At 40.2% G+C, this 16,626-nt stretch overlaps 2 protein-coding genes across 8 annotated transcripts in view; one reads left to right on the plus strand and one right to left on the minus strand.

Annotated features, from left to right (window-relative positions):
• The window catches only part of LOC126986299 (telomere length and silencing protein 1 homolog), a 76,114-nt gene extending 72,319 nt beyond the window's left edge, over positions 1–3,795 (plus strand). For all 6 annotated transcript variants that reach the window (XM_050842533.1, XM_050842588.1, XM_050842311.1 and 3 more), the window contains one exon: positions 3,667–3,795. The gene's annotated coding sequence lies outside the window, so the exon portion shown is untranslated. The remainder of the gene's footprint in view (positions 1–3,666) is intronic.
• On the minus strand, positions 9–16,456 carry LOC126986180 (NSFL1 cofactor p47-like). Of its 2 annotated transcripts, XM_050842218.1 has the most exons (9): positions 16,271–16,456; positions 11,796–11,947; positions 11,234–11,398; positions 8,824–8,930; positions 7,525–7,669; positions 7,115–7,252; positions 3,827–3,900; positions 3,687–3,790; positions 9–388 (listed from the first exon to the last, which is right to left on the minus strand). In XM_050842218.1, exons 1-9 carry the CDS (start codon positions 16,439–16,441, stop codon positions 173–175), a joined length of 1,272 nt encoding a protein of 423 aa, XP_050698175.1. In that variant the 5' UTR covers positions 16,442–16,456; the 3' UTR covers positions 9–172. The 2 variants fall into 2 exon arrangements, with proteins under 2 accessions (XP_050698175.1, XP_050698111.1); XM_050842154.1 differs by having other exon boundaries at positions 3,687–3,900.
• Positions 16,457–16,626: the final 170 nt, after the last annotated feature.

A 16,626-nucleotide genomic window follows, 5' to 3' on the forward strand; every position in this document is an offset into this window, starting at 1 on the left:
AATTCAAATAAAATTCCAAAATAAGTTTATTATCCAAGTATACTAAGAATTATAACATAGAGAACCAAAACTCATATTAATAAATATGCATGTGTGCTTCCACAAACACATATCACACAGAGTCAACAAGCCCAAGTTTCTTGTTGATGAGGACGTGTAACGTGACTTAACATTACTTTGTCTTGATAACAATGGCCGAATTTAAAAGCTTTGCTTCTGATACAGTCTGAGACAGATTGGTGAGCTCAGCAAAAGGGAAGGTGGTCATCAGGCCATAGTCGGTGGTGTGGTAGGTTGGCTGCACAGTTTGTACAAAATGTCTGATGTCTCCAACGGTGTGTGTGTGATTCATCCTTGCTACCAGGCGAGAACCATCAGGCATCCGAAGCTGTAACAAACATTCCCTTTGTAGCCACATTACAATTGCAGTATCAACAATAACAAATTTTCCACTGTTCTGCAATATAAAGCTCATTGTACAGATATTATTGCTGTAGCCATTTGGTTTTCATTTTAAAAGCTCCTGCTATTCAAAGGGGTTGTATACTAAAATCCCTTCACCCCATCCCTCTGTGTACTAAGAAATTCATAAATAAGTCAAGCCTACCTCCAAACTTATTATTTTCACCGAGTTAGTTCCATTACCTTCAGGCCCTACAGTAAATGCAGTTTGAAGCACAGTTATGCAGTTATACTTGCTCCCACTTCAGGGTGGACTGGTTTAAACCATGTTTTTTTTTCCCCCCCTTATATTACGGTGATCATATATATGTGCGCTACCACACGCCCCACCCATACGGGGATCATATATATAACCATCACACTCTACGCTCCCTACGTTTCAAACATACTGCCAGTTCTTGACTCAGAAGAATGGTGGAGGCATCTGGCATCCGTACACACTCTCATTCGTCTCAGCGCGCTCCCTACCGAAGGCTACAGATCATTTTCCACTTTTGTTTGGAATACATCTGGCATGTCTCGTGACACATCAAGCAGTTCCTCTGCTCCGGGCGGAAGTAGAGCGCGGGCGAATCAAGGTGACAGTGACTCTGATGACTGATATGGTAGTGGCATTGAAAGAGAGAGAGAGAGTGTGGTGCTTCCACTCAGCAGGTCACGGCCACGAGAAAATGCGCAATATTTTCGACTGTCATAACTTTTTATTATTATTAGGAGAGAAGTTTTATTACACCACCATATACTAGATGAATATACAATTATTGCAAAGACACCATTTCCACCTCTTTTAACCCTTTCATTGTTAAACGCTTGAAGCGGGCGTTAGGCGTATTTGCTGGTGGCACTAAATGCTCACTGCGACCTCCACCCACACTCAAATCTCCCGCGTATGAGAGTGTTCCAACACTAATTCTCACAACTCAGGATTGCCAATTGAGTGGATTCTTCACTAAATTTGGTGGAAAATCATATCAGCCCAGCACGGCAAATGTACGGACGAGTAACTGGTGGATGTTCTTGCCCAATATAGGGGCATTTTTGCATAGCTTCACCTATCACCTGACTGATTCTTTGACCAAATAGTTGTAAATATTGCAGTTGGCAATACTCCCTTGCCAGAATCTGAAGAAAAGATGTCCGCAGTTCCCTCAATACGGCTGATCATCCCTTGCCTTTTGACGTAAGTGTTAACATTCAACACTCCCTGAACGTGCATGTATGTTCGCAAGAGAGGCATACATAACCGACTCCTATAGATCTGGACCTCCTCTTTCCAATGGTGTTTTTGGTTGATAGGTGTGATGAATAGTTTTTGAGAGACAGAGATTAAAAGAGACCCCCCATTGGGCTCCCCGACTGTGTCTGAGGGGATAGTTGCGTCCGCACCACACGCAAGGAAAGGGTTAAATGTCCAAATTTTCCCCGTGCACAGCATCCAGAGAAATATCTTGCCACCCGTACTTTAAGGGTTAAATAAACCGAACGTTTTTTTTATTTATTTATTTATTTTTTTTTTTTTTCAATATCGGTCATTATATTTCAAACTTTGAATGTGGTTCATGGAATTTCAGGTATTCGGGGTAATATATCATTATTTTAGTGTTATATGATATAAGACTTCAAACATTGTAATATTCAACATAGGAGAATTTAATTAACATTTTAGGCTTTTAGCAAAGGGATGACTCGCTGTAAATTAGTTTCCATTGAGAAAATGTACGATATATATATATATATATATATATATATATATATATATATATATATATATATATATATATATATATATATATATATATATCATAGACTCCGTATAATTTGTAATAACAGTAGTTCTTAACCCTTTGACGCACGCGATTCACGTCAAAATGGAATCGTCTACATCTGAGCTTCTGACTCTACTCGTGTCAAAAAACTTTTAAAAATTCGCCAAAAATAAAGTATCTTTCAGAATTGCCAAACTTTTTTGTCAAAGATCCAAGCTAGACCTGTAAAATAAACTAATCGTCAACTCTCTCGTGCCGTTGGTTTTGAAGTAATAATTGCTCGTGGCTTAGCTGATGGAAAAAGTTTTAAAAAATCACCAGCAGAGAGTGTTAGGGAGAGAACTTAGTGGTAATCATTATGATTATCATTGCATCTGGCAAAGTTCTTCCAGACACCAAATAGGTGTGCTAATAGTCATGTTTGTTATTATTATCAAAACTCTATTCCAGACAAAGCCGACTTCTATTTTGACCGCCTTGACTTGGCACTGAGTTTGGTTTGTTACCCATGAGCTACTGGAGAAAACAGAATAGATAGAAAAAATAGTTTTCCTCCATTTTCACAGGAACTACTGGTCGTATGAAAATTCTAATGACAGCTGGAATCCTCACAAAACCCCTTTTATTGACATATAAATCATAAAAACTCAACTCAGGAAGTTTCGAGCTACGAGGTGGTGAACGTAAGCATTTCTTATTTATCTTTAATCAATGGGGGTTTTTTCGGAGACGGTAAAATTCGCTATTTATTTGCATTTCTTGATATTTTTTTTCTTTCACAAGGCAGAATAATCTTTTCCAAAACCAATGATATATAATAATGCCAGGGAAAAAGAATAATCGTGGGTGAAATTGATAACACGGTCAGGCTATTCCAGGAGGCCCCCTAGGGAGCCCCAGACGGATGTCGCAGTAGAAAGAGAAACTTATTGAACTTTTGGTGCATGAAAGGGTTAAACTGGGGGCAGGCCACCCTTGGAGGGCATTATTAATTTCAGGGGGGCGGAAACCCTGGAGGCTCTGTTGGAGTATTTATTACTTTAACAAGAGTGTTGGCTAATACTGAGAAGCTTATGAAAACTGGGTTACCATTGTTTAATAACCTGGGAGCCAATGTTATCTATATATGCATTGGGGGCTTGGAAGGAAAGACCAACTCAAATTAGATGAATCAAGACTGGACAGACTATAGTTGCTTCTTATGGATGCTAAAAACTTGGGAGTCTAGTAAAAAGTATTTTGGTTGCCATATCAATTTTTGCAAACAAAATCATTTATCATAAAATATGAATTATTTCTGGTGTTCCATAAGCAGAAACATCTGGTCCCTAGAAGAGACTTCCTACAGAACATAAGAGCAAAATTATACATGTGCATCTACTACTTCAGTGGTTATATATAGTACCTGTAAAAGAGTAAAGTTAAATTTAATCTTCAGTTACCTGCACAAACCCTTACCTGGATGGATGTGACTGGCAGGGTTTCGTCCACTTTGAGAGCTTCCTGAGCAGTCTGCTGCAGTGAACGGCTATCTTGGGGCTGAGCAGCTTGGCTACTGGCACCTCCGCTGGCACCCCTGCTGGCACCCCCACTGGCACCCCCGCTGGCACCCCCGCTGGTACCTCCGCTGGCACCAAGGTCTCTCTGCTGCCCCACCACCGTTGGGGCCAAACTGTTCAAAAAAGGTCTCTTTAATAAAGTCCTGCCCCACTATAGAAAATCTTGTTTTTAAATATTTTTGACTAAACTGCTTACTTTCACTATTAAAAAGCTGTTTAATTGAATGGTGTTGGAGAACTTTCATAAACTCAGAAGTTCAATTTCTTCACTCATCATCATCTAGATACATCCTCCTAGCAACTATTTCCTATTCATCAATAACAATCATCTGACCTCCACTTCAATATAAATCATCCTTAACCCCTTCACTCTGGCGACGCTGACGACAGCGTCACCGTTAGTCCTCTACTAAACCCCTTAATCGTCTTCCATTTCCTCTTAATTCTCTTCTAAACCTCTTAACCCCTTCACTACGGCCAGGCCCAAACAGCGCCTCGCGCCGTATCCAAGAACGCCGCGCGCGCCAAATTTCAAATGTCGCTATTGAATATAACAAGTTTTCAGTCATAAACTCAACATAATCATCATGTATTATATATGAAAACATGCAGAATTAAATGGTGCACGTAAAGAAACTCACTACAGCCGGGCCAAAACAGCGCCCTGCGCCATATCCAGGATCGCTGCGCACGCCAAATTTCAAATGTCGCTATTGAATATAACAAGTTTTCAGCTGTAAACTCAACATAATCATCATGTATTATATATGAAAACATGCAGAATTAAATGGTGCACATAAAGAAACTCACTACAGCCGGGCGAAAACAGCGCCCCGCGCCGTATCCAAGATCACCGCGTGCGCCAAATTTCAAATGTCACTATGGAATTTAACAAGTTTTCAGCCATAAACTCAACATAATCATGTATTACATATGAAAACATGCAGAATTAAATGGTGCACAAAGAAGCAGAAATTAATTAATAATTTTGAGATGTAAGCATGAATATAAAGACAAAATAACTCATATATTGGCTAAAGCGCGCCAGGACACAGTATGCGCGTCCTCAGATATGGTTCAGGGTACGCAAGGACGCAGTATACGCGTCCTCGTGTTGAAGGGGTTAAGAGGAAATGGAAGAGGAATTTAGAGGAGGATTGAGAGGTTTAGAAGAGGATTAATCCTCTTCCATTTCCTCTTGACCCTTTCCATACTGTGACGCCGACGTCTTCGTCACGGATGGAAAGGGTTAATCTGCCCCTCATCTTAACAATTAAGGCTTGGAGTTGTGCTTCCTGTCTGAATTTTTTTCTCTCAAATGTTAACAATATAAAGACTTTGCCTATCTATGTACAAGATTTAAATAATATTGTCATGTCATGTAGTTTGGGGCAATATCCATTAACAGGGTAGTATGATTTTTTTTTTTTTTTTTTTTATGTAAATCTACCAGATAAATTGTTTTGAAGTCAGTGACATCTCTGCTATCTGACAGTTAGGCTAATATTGAGTGGTTAAGAGGAGGAGTCTGCAAGAAGCTGTTAGGCCTATGCAAGGCAGCTCCTGTGCAAAACTACTACACACTGGTTAAGTCAGGACATGTCCAAAGCATGAAATTTTCAGGTTAGAGACTAGAAAGCTATGGTGCAACACCAATCAGTGGCTGGTTGGCTGCAGCAGGTTAGTCCAAGGACAGGTTTGAACATGTAACCAGGTTAGATAAGATATAATACGATGCAAGAATATTTCAACATGCATTTTAAATTAATGTATAGAGAATACAAATGTGTACATACATACATTTATATTCATTGGTAAAAATATACAAAAATAAATCAACAACCCTGTTTTCTAAACAGTACATAACAACCTATTCTTAACAGCTTTCTTTTATCTGATAATCTTCCTCCTCTTGTAGCCAGCTGTAACACTTTTAACATCGCTATCTTTACTACAATTCATGAAAACTTCTCTGCTGGATTGTTTTTAACTCCATGCCTTCATTCTTTATGTGCCCCTGCTGCAAGAGACAACTTATCTCTTATACTGTCCACCTTACTAATGCAAATTCTAATTAGTATCTTATTTTTATCCCATTCACTGAGATGTTCTTCCATTTTTTTCTCATTTCTACATTACAACTCAGGAAGGAGTGTCATGACACCTCTGGAGCATATTGGAATCAACGAATGATGCTTTCAATATCATATTTAGTCAGCAGTGGGCACTGTTAATCAGAATCTTAACGTTGTTAACCATTATATTGTTAACCTAAATGTTAACGTCGATACCACTAACTTTGTTAATCCATCAAGAATGTATCAAATGTTAATGTTAACATTAATGAAAAAAATACATCATTATAATAATATACCATGATTTGATAATTAACTTATAATATCTGAGCACACACACAGTAGAACGCATACACGTAAAACAGGCTAGCAGGCAAATGAGGGTGAAGCCAAGGATGACTTGCACTAGAGTAGCAATACCAATTTAGCAACTTTACCGAGATTTATCATCTAGCACTGACTAGCAGTATTAAATTTTATCTATCCACTTTCTTATTCTGATGAATGACTTGAAAAATAAGGATAATTTACATGTTTTGGCAAGTTCAGAGTAATATTGGAGGGATATTGACATTTTTGTCGTGGTAAGCTGAAGTATTTTGTTTGATCTAGCAGAAATTTTTGCAACTATTGGCATCACTAGACAACACCCCTCACACACTCAATACACTGTTAAGTGGCTTTTTGTTACCGTTAACTTGAACAAGTCTAAGCACGTTTATTTATGAAATATTTGCACATTAACAATTAACGAATACAGTGATGAAGCATGAATGTATCAATCATTAATGAATTCGATAATAACTTTCAATGTTAACAAAATTGTTGAATTTTAGCAAAAATGTTAACGACATTAATTAATGATTAATGAATTAACAGTTTGGAGCCCAGCACTGTATTTACTCAAAACTTGAAGGAAGATTTTATCAATCCAGTTAGTTAGCTTGACACATTTTACTACTACATTTTACATAAATGCAACTTGTGGCAAAGACTGGAAAATTAATGTTAGAAATATAGAGGTATGAACAGAAAACAAAAAAAAATTCTGATTTTGTTCTTCAAAGCACAACATGGATACTATCTGAAATGCATGGCATTTGCATCCAAGATCCTTACCTCAACTTTATGTGAAATGAGCACACAAATCAGGACTGTGGAATGAATAATGGTAATGCCTATTGGAAGCATCCATACCTTGGTGAGGTTTGAGAATATAGAGACAGAGGACGATATATGGGACTGTGCTTACCTGCCAAGGGTATGGCCAGCTCCTGAAAAAGCCCTTAAGGACACTTTGGGAGGTGCATAGTCTTCGTGGCGGTGGTCCGCCATGTTGATGTACACCTCACCTCCCCGTGCCTCGCGGATCAGCTCCAGTGGAACTTCACTGCAGAAACAAGGACAACTGTTCACACACTTGGAGACAGGAACTTTTTTTTTAATATCTAGTGCACTAGATGATGACTGGAAAAATCCTACTATTGTAACACTGATAAAACCAATATTTAAAGAAAAAGTATATCCTTAAATTTATAGACTGCACTATGTGTATTTTAACTTGCCACACAAGATTCATAATCCTCAACCATTATCAGTCCATTAGCACAATCTATAAACAACCTTCCCTTCAAAATACTAAAACTACACCTGTATTCTCACCTGCGGCGGATGGAATTAAGAAACTCGGCGTTGGTGGGGTCTTCGTAAGCCCTGAGTGGCCCATCATCCACCGTGAAGCCTGTACGCCACATCTTCAGCGACACATCTCTTGGTCGTTCTTCTTTCTTTGAATTGTCTGGGATCACTGCAGCATTGAAAAAAAAATTTGCCAAGTCGAGCAGATAAATACAATGGGTAAAACGGTATGTTGAGATAATTTTGGAATGAAGTGAGGAAACATTAGGGCATGTTGATGAAGTATATGACAATAAAGTGGCAGGGCATGGGGTGGCTGGGAGGTCATGGTCACATGGCCTGAGAGAGTTAAGAAGTACAGGATGTGGAAGGGGAAGAGCTTATCCTGTAGGAATAAATGAAACTGGAAAGCTTGCAGTCTTTCCTTCTACACATGTAGATGTGGCTACATTATTAATAAAACATTAATTGACTTTTAAAAGAGCAGACCTAATGTAACATTCACAGTTCTAAAGTCATGTGGGCCTATGCAAAAGGCTACAAGCTTTGTTTTGTCACATAATAACTACAGCTCATTATTTAAAAAAAATAATGGCATATTCAGTCACCCTGGCATTCTACACCCACTCTCTAACCAACATAGAGCTTTTATATATATATTTATGCCTGAAAGGTGGTGTTTATAAACATGGCACTCACCATGGGCATAACTGAGTGAATTTAAGTAAGTAAAACCAAAACATTTTTATGCCATTTCCTAGCAAGAAATACTATCCAAACAAGTCTGAATGGGGTTTAGCTGAGGATATGATGGCACTTCCATCTGGCAGCAGATTATGGAGACTTTGGAAACAGGTAAAATGATATGCTTACACAACACATGAGTATTGCATAGGTGTAATGTGGTTCTAACGCATTTTTTTTATTTATTTATTTTTTTTTTTTAATATTCATTGTTTTTAGCCTCAAAGTCCAATCTTTGCATTTACCAGAAATTAAGAAAGAAAACTATCGTTTCAAGATATGATGATGCTCAATCTAGTTTATAATAGTTGGAAATTGTTATAATGAAGGTGTGTGAAAAAATGTTGCAACAAAAAAAAAAATATATATATATATATATATATATATATATATATATATATATATATATATATATATATATATATATATATATATATATATATATATATATATATATATATATATATATATATATATATATATTGCCTCCTTTGTTCCATATTTTTATGGGGATTTACACACACACACACACACACACACAAGAAGGTGTAGGTAAAGTAGTAAGTTTTCTTTTTTCACCTTCTGTGTCATCTGGAGTGAGCCCAAGACGATAGCCAGTGCCACCAAAAGTCAGCTTCTTGGGCTTCTTACCGGAACGTTCACTCTCCAACACTTCTGCTCCATGCCTGACAATGAATACAAAATTACTAGCATCAGTAACCTTGTTCCTTTTACAATAAATAACAAAAACTAAAGACAAGTATGAGAAAGGAAAGCCAAAGTAAGGGAGGCTGAAAGTGAGAGGAACAAAGCAGTCCATTGGTGGCAGGCCTATTTGCAGATGATACAGTGTTGTTGGTAGAAAATGAGACGATCCAGAAGACTGTGGATGAAAAGTACCATACTTGCTGCTGACATTGAAGTTTCATTTTTCTCAAAAATTTTAGGCATAGCCTAGGCCTATAGAAAGTGTACAGATTAGAGATGATATGATCGAAAGACTGTGACATTCTGGCAGACCCTTCGGGGCCTGATAGTCTCCTCTGACGACAAGGAAACACTTACAGCAGCCTTGTTATTGTTTTGGTGTTGATCTTGGTGTGGGAATCACCAACTCCAGGATGTCATTTTTATCGTCATTTGTATGTTTTGTCATGTTTGTGTGATAATAAAAAAAAAGTGGTAAAATCTGTAATACATAAAGTATGTTCTAATGATAGTATGAGGTTTAACCACACACTCTCTCTACCAAGTTTTTGTGTTTGTCACTGGCCAGGTGCTGCTGGTTACAACAAAAATTTGCCAATGGTTGACAAACTTCCAGAGCTTGCAGGTCACCTTCCACATGATGCTGTTGTTACAGTACAGTATATGTGTGTCCTCTATGCTTCCTCCTCCTCTTCCTTCTGCTGCCTCTTCTTCATCACTTTGCTTATGGTATATATACATAATACAATATGATGCTGGTTCAGTAGTATATGGTAGACATGTACTGCAGGTCATGAAACAACCAACAAAATTTTTTGGTAAACTTGGTGAAGGGCAAGATATAATTTGTTTGTTTTTAAAAATCAAAGCACTGGAAATGGGGTGCATCTTCGATCCCAGCAAATACGGCAAATGTTGGTGAGAACAAGGATATGGTATCTGAGAGGGCAAGAAAGCAGTAGGGGTGGGCAAGAATCGACTCTAGAATCGAATCCAATTTAAAGGGATTTGATTCTCCCTCTGCGGCCGACATGACAGATGTCAGTACTCAACACAAAGCTATACATTAAAGAGAGCAACACCCACCTCTCGCCTGGTTCGCCAGTGAACTGAGTGAAGCTGCCGCTCCTGCCTGTTGCCAGCCAGAGAATGCCGGACAGGCGAAATTACCACAAATCAACATGGTAACTCTTTCCTACTATCATCAAGCTACCATAATGATGTACAGTGAAACTGAGCCTATCATTACATTCTTGAGACATTGCTGCAACTAATAAGCCTTAAAAGCCACCAGGCGCGTTCTCTAGTGTATAGCTCACTGCGACTCAGCAACGGGGCAGGATGCGCGACCATGCCACCAGGGATTCATGAGTCATGGCATGTCAGGAAGTCATGGAGCCAGCTCGCTTAAGACAAGGGGTCAGTCTCAAGCCGAGTCTGGTGGCTACTGAACACCTGTGTGCGTGGATTCGTCGTCATCATCACTGTGACTTATTACTTCACTGCCTCCTGCTCCTGCAGCCTGTCCTACTGGAACACTATGTGCTTGACTAAAACTTTATATCATTTCCATTCAGAGTACCATAGGAATAAGACAACAATATACATTATTAATGGTTGGATTTTTTCCCTGAAAACGAAGAAGCAGGTGCTGCTAAGTGGCTTAGTAAACACCCAAGGGCGAATCTTCATGAGTCTCACTCCCTACTCCCCATCCGGAGATTCAACCACACCTGGTGCACCAACTCCACTGAGTCACTGAGGTGGTAGGAGAGGAGTCAAATCCGGATTCGAATCCACCTCCCCAAAGATTTGATTCCATTGAATCCAAAATTAGCCAATTCTGCCCACCTCTAGAAAGCAGACCATCAATTTTGCAAAGCTGTATAGAGCTAGGGCAAAGAGTCTGACAGAGTGACAGATCTGGTTGAGGGAAGATGGAGGTAGTGATTGATATGAGTACACAGGGACAGTTTTATGTAAGCATGGGAGCAAAGAGGGAAAGAAAATCAAAGGGCAGACAGGTAATACACGCATTAGAGAGAGTTATGAAAGGAAGGTGGGCATGGGGGTAAGGATATTAGAAACAGCATTATCCAACCAACTTTGTCATACACATCAGATATGGATGATGAAATGTTGCAGAGACATCACACATATGAGGATAAGATGTAGTGCATTTAGTGTCTCAGGATGGGATGGGGAAATAAGATCAATAGAGAACAGAGAAGTATAGATCAATAATTATCTATTATCAGTGTAAGATGGATGTCCACTCAACTCTTTGGCTGACTTGAACAGCTTGGTAACCATGTCTGACTTCTTCCTGGGTGGGCCAAGCACCTGTTGACCTGAGTGTTCAGAACCTCCTGCATAGAAAGCCTGCCCATCCTCCTCTTCATTGCCACTGCTGTCACTGTCCTGGTCCATGATGTTCACCAGGGCTCTGGAAAGATATGGATTAACGATACACTAATATCAGTGGAATAAATGAAAGTTAAATTCTAATGGTCATATCAGCCTTGTAGTTAGAGCCAGTTCAGATGTATATAATACAGAGGAAGGCAACTAAAATGGCACCAGCAAATTCTACAGACACCAGAGTCAAAGATAAATAATACTGTCAACAGTTTATCTTCCCCAGAATTCCCCAGGTATCCATTCATCAAGCAGCCCAAAATGGAAGATGAAAAGCTGGATGAGCTGTGTGCCGACTGTCCATGGCCCGCAGATTCAAAGCTAGGCATGCTAACTACTACACCACGGAGATGCTATGCTAATAAACTCTACTGGCAACATTAAAAGTAACTTTTTAGACCCAAACAGGAAGGAAGAGGACTCACCTCTGGATGGCAGAGTCTGAAGGGGGTCTCTGAGGAGGTCCTGGAGCACCCTCCACTTGTGGCCTTTCCCCTAAGTCCTCTATGCTTCCTCCTCCTCTTCCTCCTGCTGCCTCTTCTTCATCACCTTGCTCATAAAAACTGCTCAGGGCTGACTGCAAAAGGAAAGGAGAAAGAGGATGAGGAGACAGTAATTATATTATTAGCAGGCATTACAAAAGAAGAAAGGGAATCAGAAAGAAAATTATTATAAAAATAATGTGTGACTTCTTTTAGGGGGCTTCCTCCAAATTTGCTTTGAACTAATGATCATCCCATATAACAACAAAAAACAAACCTGGCTGTAAAATTCATTTGCCCTATTTGTAATACAGTGTACAAAAAAATTAATATGACAAGTCAATATAAAAATCATCAACAGGTTCACATATGCATGTCATGCAGTTCCATGTATCATGGCAAGATTGTTAATTAAGCCTCACTGCACAGATATGTCATTAATCAGAAGGGATATATGCAGAAGAGCACCGTCTCATTCACCCCATGATGTCAAACCCAAGGGTCCCTCCAAGAAAGTTATTTGAGTGAAAAAGTTATGCCATAAAGTCTCCCTTTAACATCCTCTGATATAACTATGAAATATCAGTCAAAAACAACTTTGATAGTCATCTGTTTTTACCTTATTTCAAACTTTTGCAGGTCATATGGGTACTGCACAAGATTGATTGTACGCATCAAATCTTTTTTTCTTTTTCCAAAATTTACACTGTACATGAGTTAGCTAGCTACTCATCTCGTTAGGTATAGAGCCTAACATACCCCAGACATCAAACAAGTTCGAGCCTTGGTTGACAGCAGATTCAATCCCTTTTTGTTCCATTTGATGCCTTTTTCTGGCCATTCTACGTGCTCCAACTCACATATTTAGGTATCCGCGTATTATTTGAGATATCAACCTACCGAGTATCCAATATGCAACTTCAGGGTAAACCTCCTGGCAACAAAAAGTTTAGTTCTCGAACTTCTAGTTCAGCAGGTACTATTGGTCAAGCAAGGATTGTTCATATACCTACCAATGAAATACCACCATGGTAAACTTCATTTTAGGTCTCAAAGTTTTTAATAGTGAGGTAATTATTCACAATTTTGAGAGCAGAATTTAATTCAGCACACACACAACAGAACCCCAAAGAATTTGCAATAATCCATATGGTAAAAATCACTGAATCTACTCTCTAACTGGTCACCACTTCAACTCTTGAATGCTGCCTGTGGCTGTCTTCTCAGCCCTTTGCTAAAAGTTATTATGTTCCTTTATATTAGCAGCAACAGGTTACTATTTTACAAGCAATAGGTTACTGTTTTAGCAGCAATAAATTACTATCCATAGTGGATATATATATATATATATATATATATATATATATATATATATATATATATATATATATATATATATATATATATATATATATTTTTTTTTTTTTTTTTTACGTCGCTGCCTATTGCGCCGGTAGGCATCTTCCCGGTGGGGCCTGATGGTCGGCCCAAGGCTTCTTCCCGGTGGGGCCTGATGGTCGGCCCAGCCCGTTCTGGCGCAGGCGAGTGTTTATAGTGGCGCCATCTTGCATTGGCTCATGCTGCCCCCCGGAACTCGTTCTTGATTCGCTTGGACGGCTTCCTCAAGAGTCCGGGTTGATGGGTGGTCTTCAGGACAGCATGTGGGTAGTTTTAAGCCACTCGGCGGTGACTGAAAAACTCAAGTGGTACCGTGGGGATTCGAACCCGCGTCGTCCATCACGCAGTGAATGTGGGCCCAGTACACTACCAGTTCAGCCACCGCCACCAAATTACTCTTGGCAACAGTGAAAGGTTACTATTTTAGTAGCAATAAGTTACTATGTATCTGTTAGGTTTACATGGGATTTGTTAAGTTAAAGAAAACACAAAGTAGCAGCATTTGATGATAGTCTTTTTCCGCAATTTAGAATCATGTATTTACGAATATTTAGTTTACTTTCTGAATTAATCTTGCAGTAGCTCTTGTCCAAGAGGTTCTGCTGTATGCAGATTCAATTTCTACTTGAAAATATGCAGAAAATTATCTCTTTTCAAAAGTTAGAGGTACCTAAAATATATCTTGACCAAATAACCTATTACCACTCACTGTCTGAATTTCATGAAACAGCCACAACAATGGTAAATTATTGGAATAAAGCATCTTCCAATTTTAAATAAGAAACTATTATTTCTGGTAACCTCAATATGTAATGAATTAATCAGCTAACCATTTCTCTTGCACATCAGCAGTTTTCTTCGGTAAAATTCTAGTGGTTGCCCATACTCCCCCCTCCCCCCCATACAAGCCTGGGGACCTGGTGAGAACACGGGGTTTCGGGTGGAGGACACGAAATCCGTCGCAATAGCGTATACTTTTTTAGTGGGGGGGATAAAACCTCCCTAGATCTAGGGAAATTCCCTACATTTAGGGATTTTTCATCCCACCACCACTAAAATGAGCGTTTGCGACGAATTTAGTGTTTCCCATACGGAAACCATGCACTCACTGGATCCCCAAGCTTGTTTTGGGAGAGAAGCATAGTGAACCCACCAAACGATGCTCGCCTCACCATCTGGTGTGGCGCCGGAGGCCATCTGCGCTCACATAAACCGCCTACACCACACTCATGCCCTCTCTCTCTAGTGGGTTGTCACCTCATCGCGGGTTCTAGAGCAAGTGAAGGCTCTTGAACCTCCTGCCCAAGTTGTTCGAACATGTGAATCCTTACTGACCACATTTTTAATCTGCTTCACGGGTTCGTATTCCCAGTATACAAGGTGATTGTGGATATTGACTCCACAATACAAATACAAAATCCATCAAGTTAAATAACAAAAGAAGAAGTAAAAGAAAGTGATTCCCCCAACGATCTTGGGACCCCCTTCCCGATCTTGGGAGCGGTGGGGGGGGGGGGCAGTTATATGGGGACTAATGAAACCACATGTTAAGAACGACTGCGAACTCGACCCCCTAATACCCCGGCTTAGCCTGACCTGCCCTGCGCCCCCTCCTGGACCCCCTCCAACCCTCATCCCAACCAAAACTTGTTACAGTACCTCAGTAGTGAATACATGAATAGCATTGTGTTGCAAGATTCCTAGATTCCTGTGCCCGCTTAAGTCTTTATGAGATGTTATTGGCCATTATAACCTTTATACCTGTAACGGCCTATGGAGGAGATAGTGGTGCGTGGTTTAGTAGTAAATTATATTGTATGAATGTGTGCGAAATTTCATAATATAAAGTGAAATTTCCCTAAGTCTATATTTTCTTCAACCCCCAACTCTATAAAACTAAAACTATGCATTTTGACACGCATTTCATCTCTACCCATTCGATTCTCTGTCTCAATAACCTTTTTTTGTGAATTTTGAGGGGGGGTAGGGCAAACACTAGAATAATACCGTTTTCTTCCCCTCCCCCATTCCAAAATCTAGTGATGTGCCGCTGCTGCTTCAATCGCCGACTGCCATACTGACACCAACGGCACAGCACGAAGCATATCAAACATATTTTTCATAAACAGTCAAACATAACAAATTTAAATAAAATATCTAGCCTACCCTAACCTGACCTAACTTATTTAAATATAAACTAAGAGGATCGTTCAAGAGAGGGTAGCCTATTAATTTCAAGACATTGACTATTTCCGGGCAAGATATGATGCTTCTTACTGAGATAGTTTTTCAATGTCTGAGGTGCACCCGCAGCTGCCCCACCCCCATCCATTATCACCGGCCAGCCGCCACCCCGTCCCGCAAGTCCACACCACATGCATAAATTTAAAGTAAGCTAACCTACCTTCACCTAATGTAACCTATATAACAAGGAGAGCTTTGCCCCCCTCAACCCCCTTATTGGGGGGGCTTCGCCCCCTCGACCCCCTATTGGAGGGGCTTCGACCCCCTCGACTCCCCCTTCTATATCCCAGAAGCCATTTGTTACTGCACTGCATTCAGAGACCAAAAATCCATAATCCATAACTTCGTAAGAGGTGGCTACCCTTTCTTCAACATTAGAATAAACTACTACTACTAGAAACAATAAATTCAATGTCATCCATGAACAGCACGATGACTGAGCTTGAACTCATGAATCAGCCACAACAAAGGCTTGACTACTGCGTCCCTCCTTCCTGCCTCGTCACCCAGGACAGGATCGGTACCGGTATGACCGGCACCAGCACACGGCACGCCCCGCACACCCTAGCACACACTTCACGCCGAGGCCCCACACAGCAGCACACCCTCGCCTTAAAGGCCACGACACACGCAGCAGACTAACATGACATGAACAATTATAAAAATACAAACGTAAACAAGATCCAAGAGGAAGCATCTCGATCACGTCCACCCCCCGCTGTTATAACCTCATGTCGGGCCACTCAGACCCTCCCAGTCGGTGCACCATGCCTCACCTCAAGATTCCAGGCCGCTGACTCGAGGAAAAACGTGGCCCTCTCCGTGTCCACGCCCGCCACGGCAGAGAACTGTGCGACCTTCTCCTCCCTGTCCGCCATGATGACAAGTGTGCTGCCGCGTCTCACCTCGGCCCCGAGAGGCTGCCTGCACTTCGGCTCCACCTTCATCTTCAACAAATAACCTCCTAATAGTAAAAAAAAAAAAAAAAAAAGTAAAACAATCATATCTACAATCATCTCCGCACATACTGGATAAAATTGCTGCTGGGACAGAGTCCTATAACAGCAATAGTATCATGCATATATAGATATAATGTTTGCTGCTGGGACAGTCCTGCCAGCTTCTTCTCATT

The sequence above is a fragment of the Eriocheir sinensis genome, chromosome 1 (genome assembly GCF_024679095.1).
Source record: "Eriocheir sinensis breed Jianghai 21 chromosome 1, ASM2467909v1, whole genome shotgun sequence".
NCBI lineage: Eukaryota > Metazoa > Arthropoda > Malacostraca > Decapoda > Varunidae > Eriocheir > Eriocheir sinensis.

Excerpts from the sequence above, each read along its gene's own strand:
- LOC126986180 (XM_050842154.1), bottom strand. The coding sequence starts at position 16,441 with ATGAAGGTGGAGCCGAAGTGCAGGCAGCCTCTCGGGGCCGAGGTGAGA. Across the intron at positions 7,670-8,823 it reads CACTCCAGATGACACAGAAG|TGATCCCAGACAATTCAAAG; the intron begins GTGAAAAAAGAA and ends TCAATGCTGCAG. Across the intron at positions 7,253-7,524 it reads CTTAATTCCATCCGCCGCAG|TGAAGTTCCACTGGAGCTGA; the intron begins GTGAGAATACAG and ends TTGTTTCTGCAG.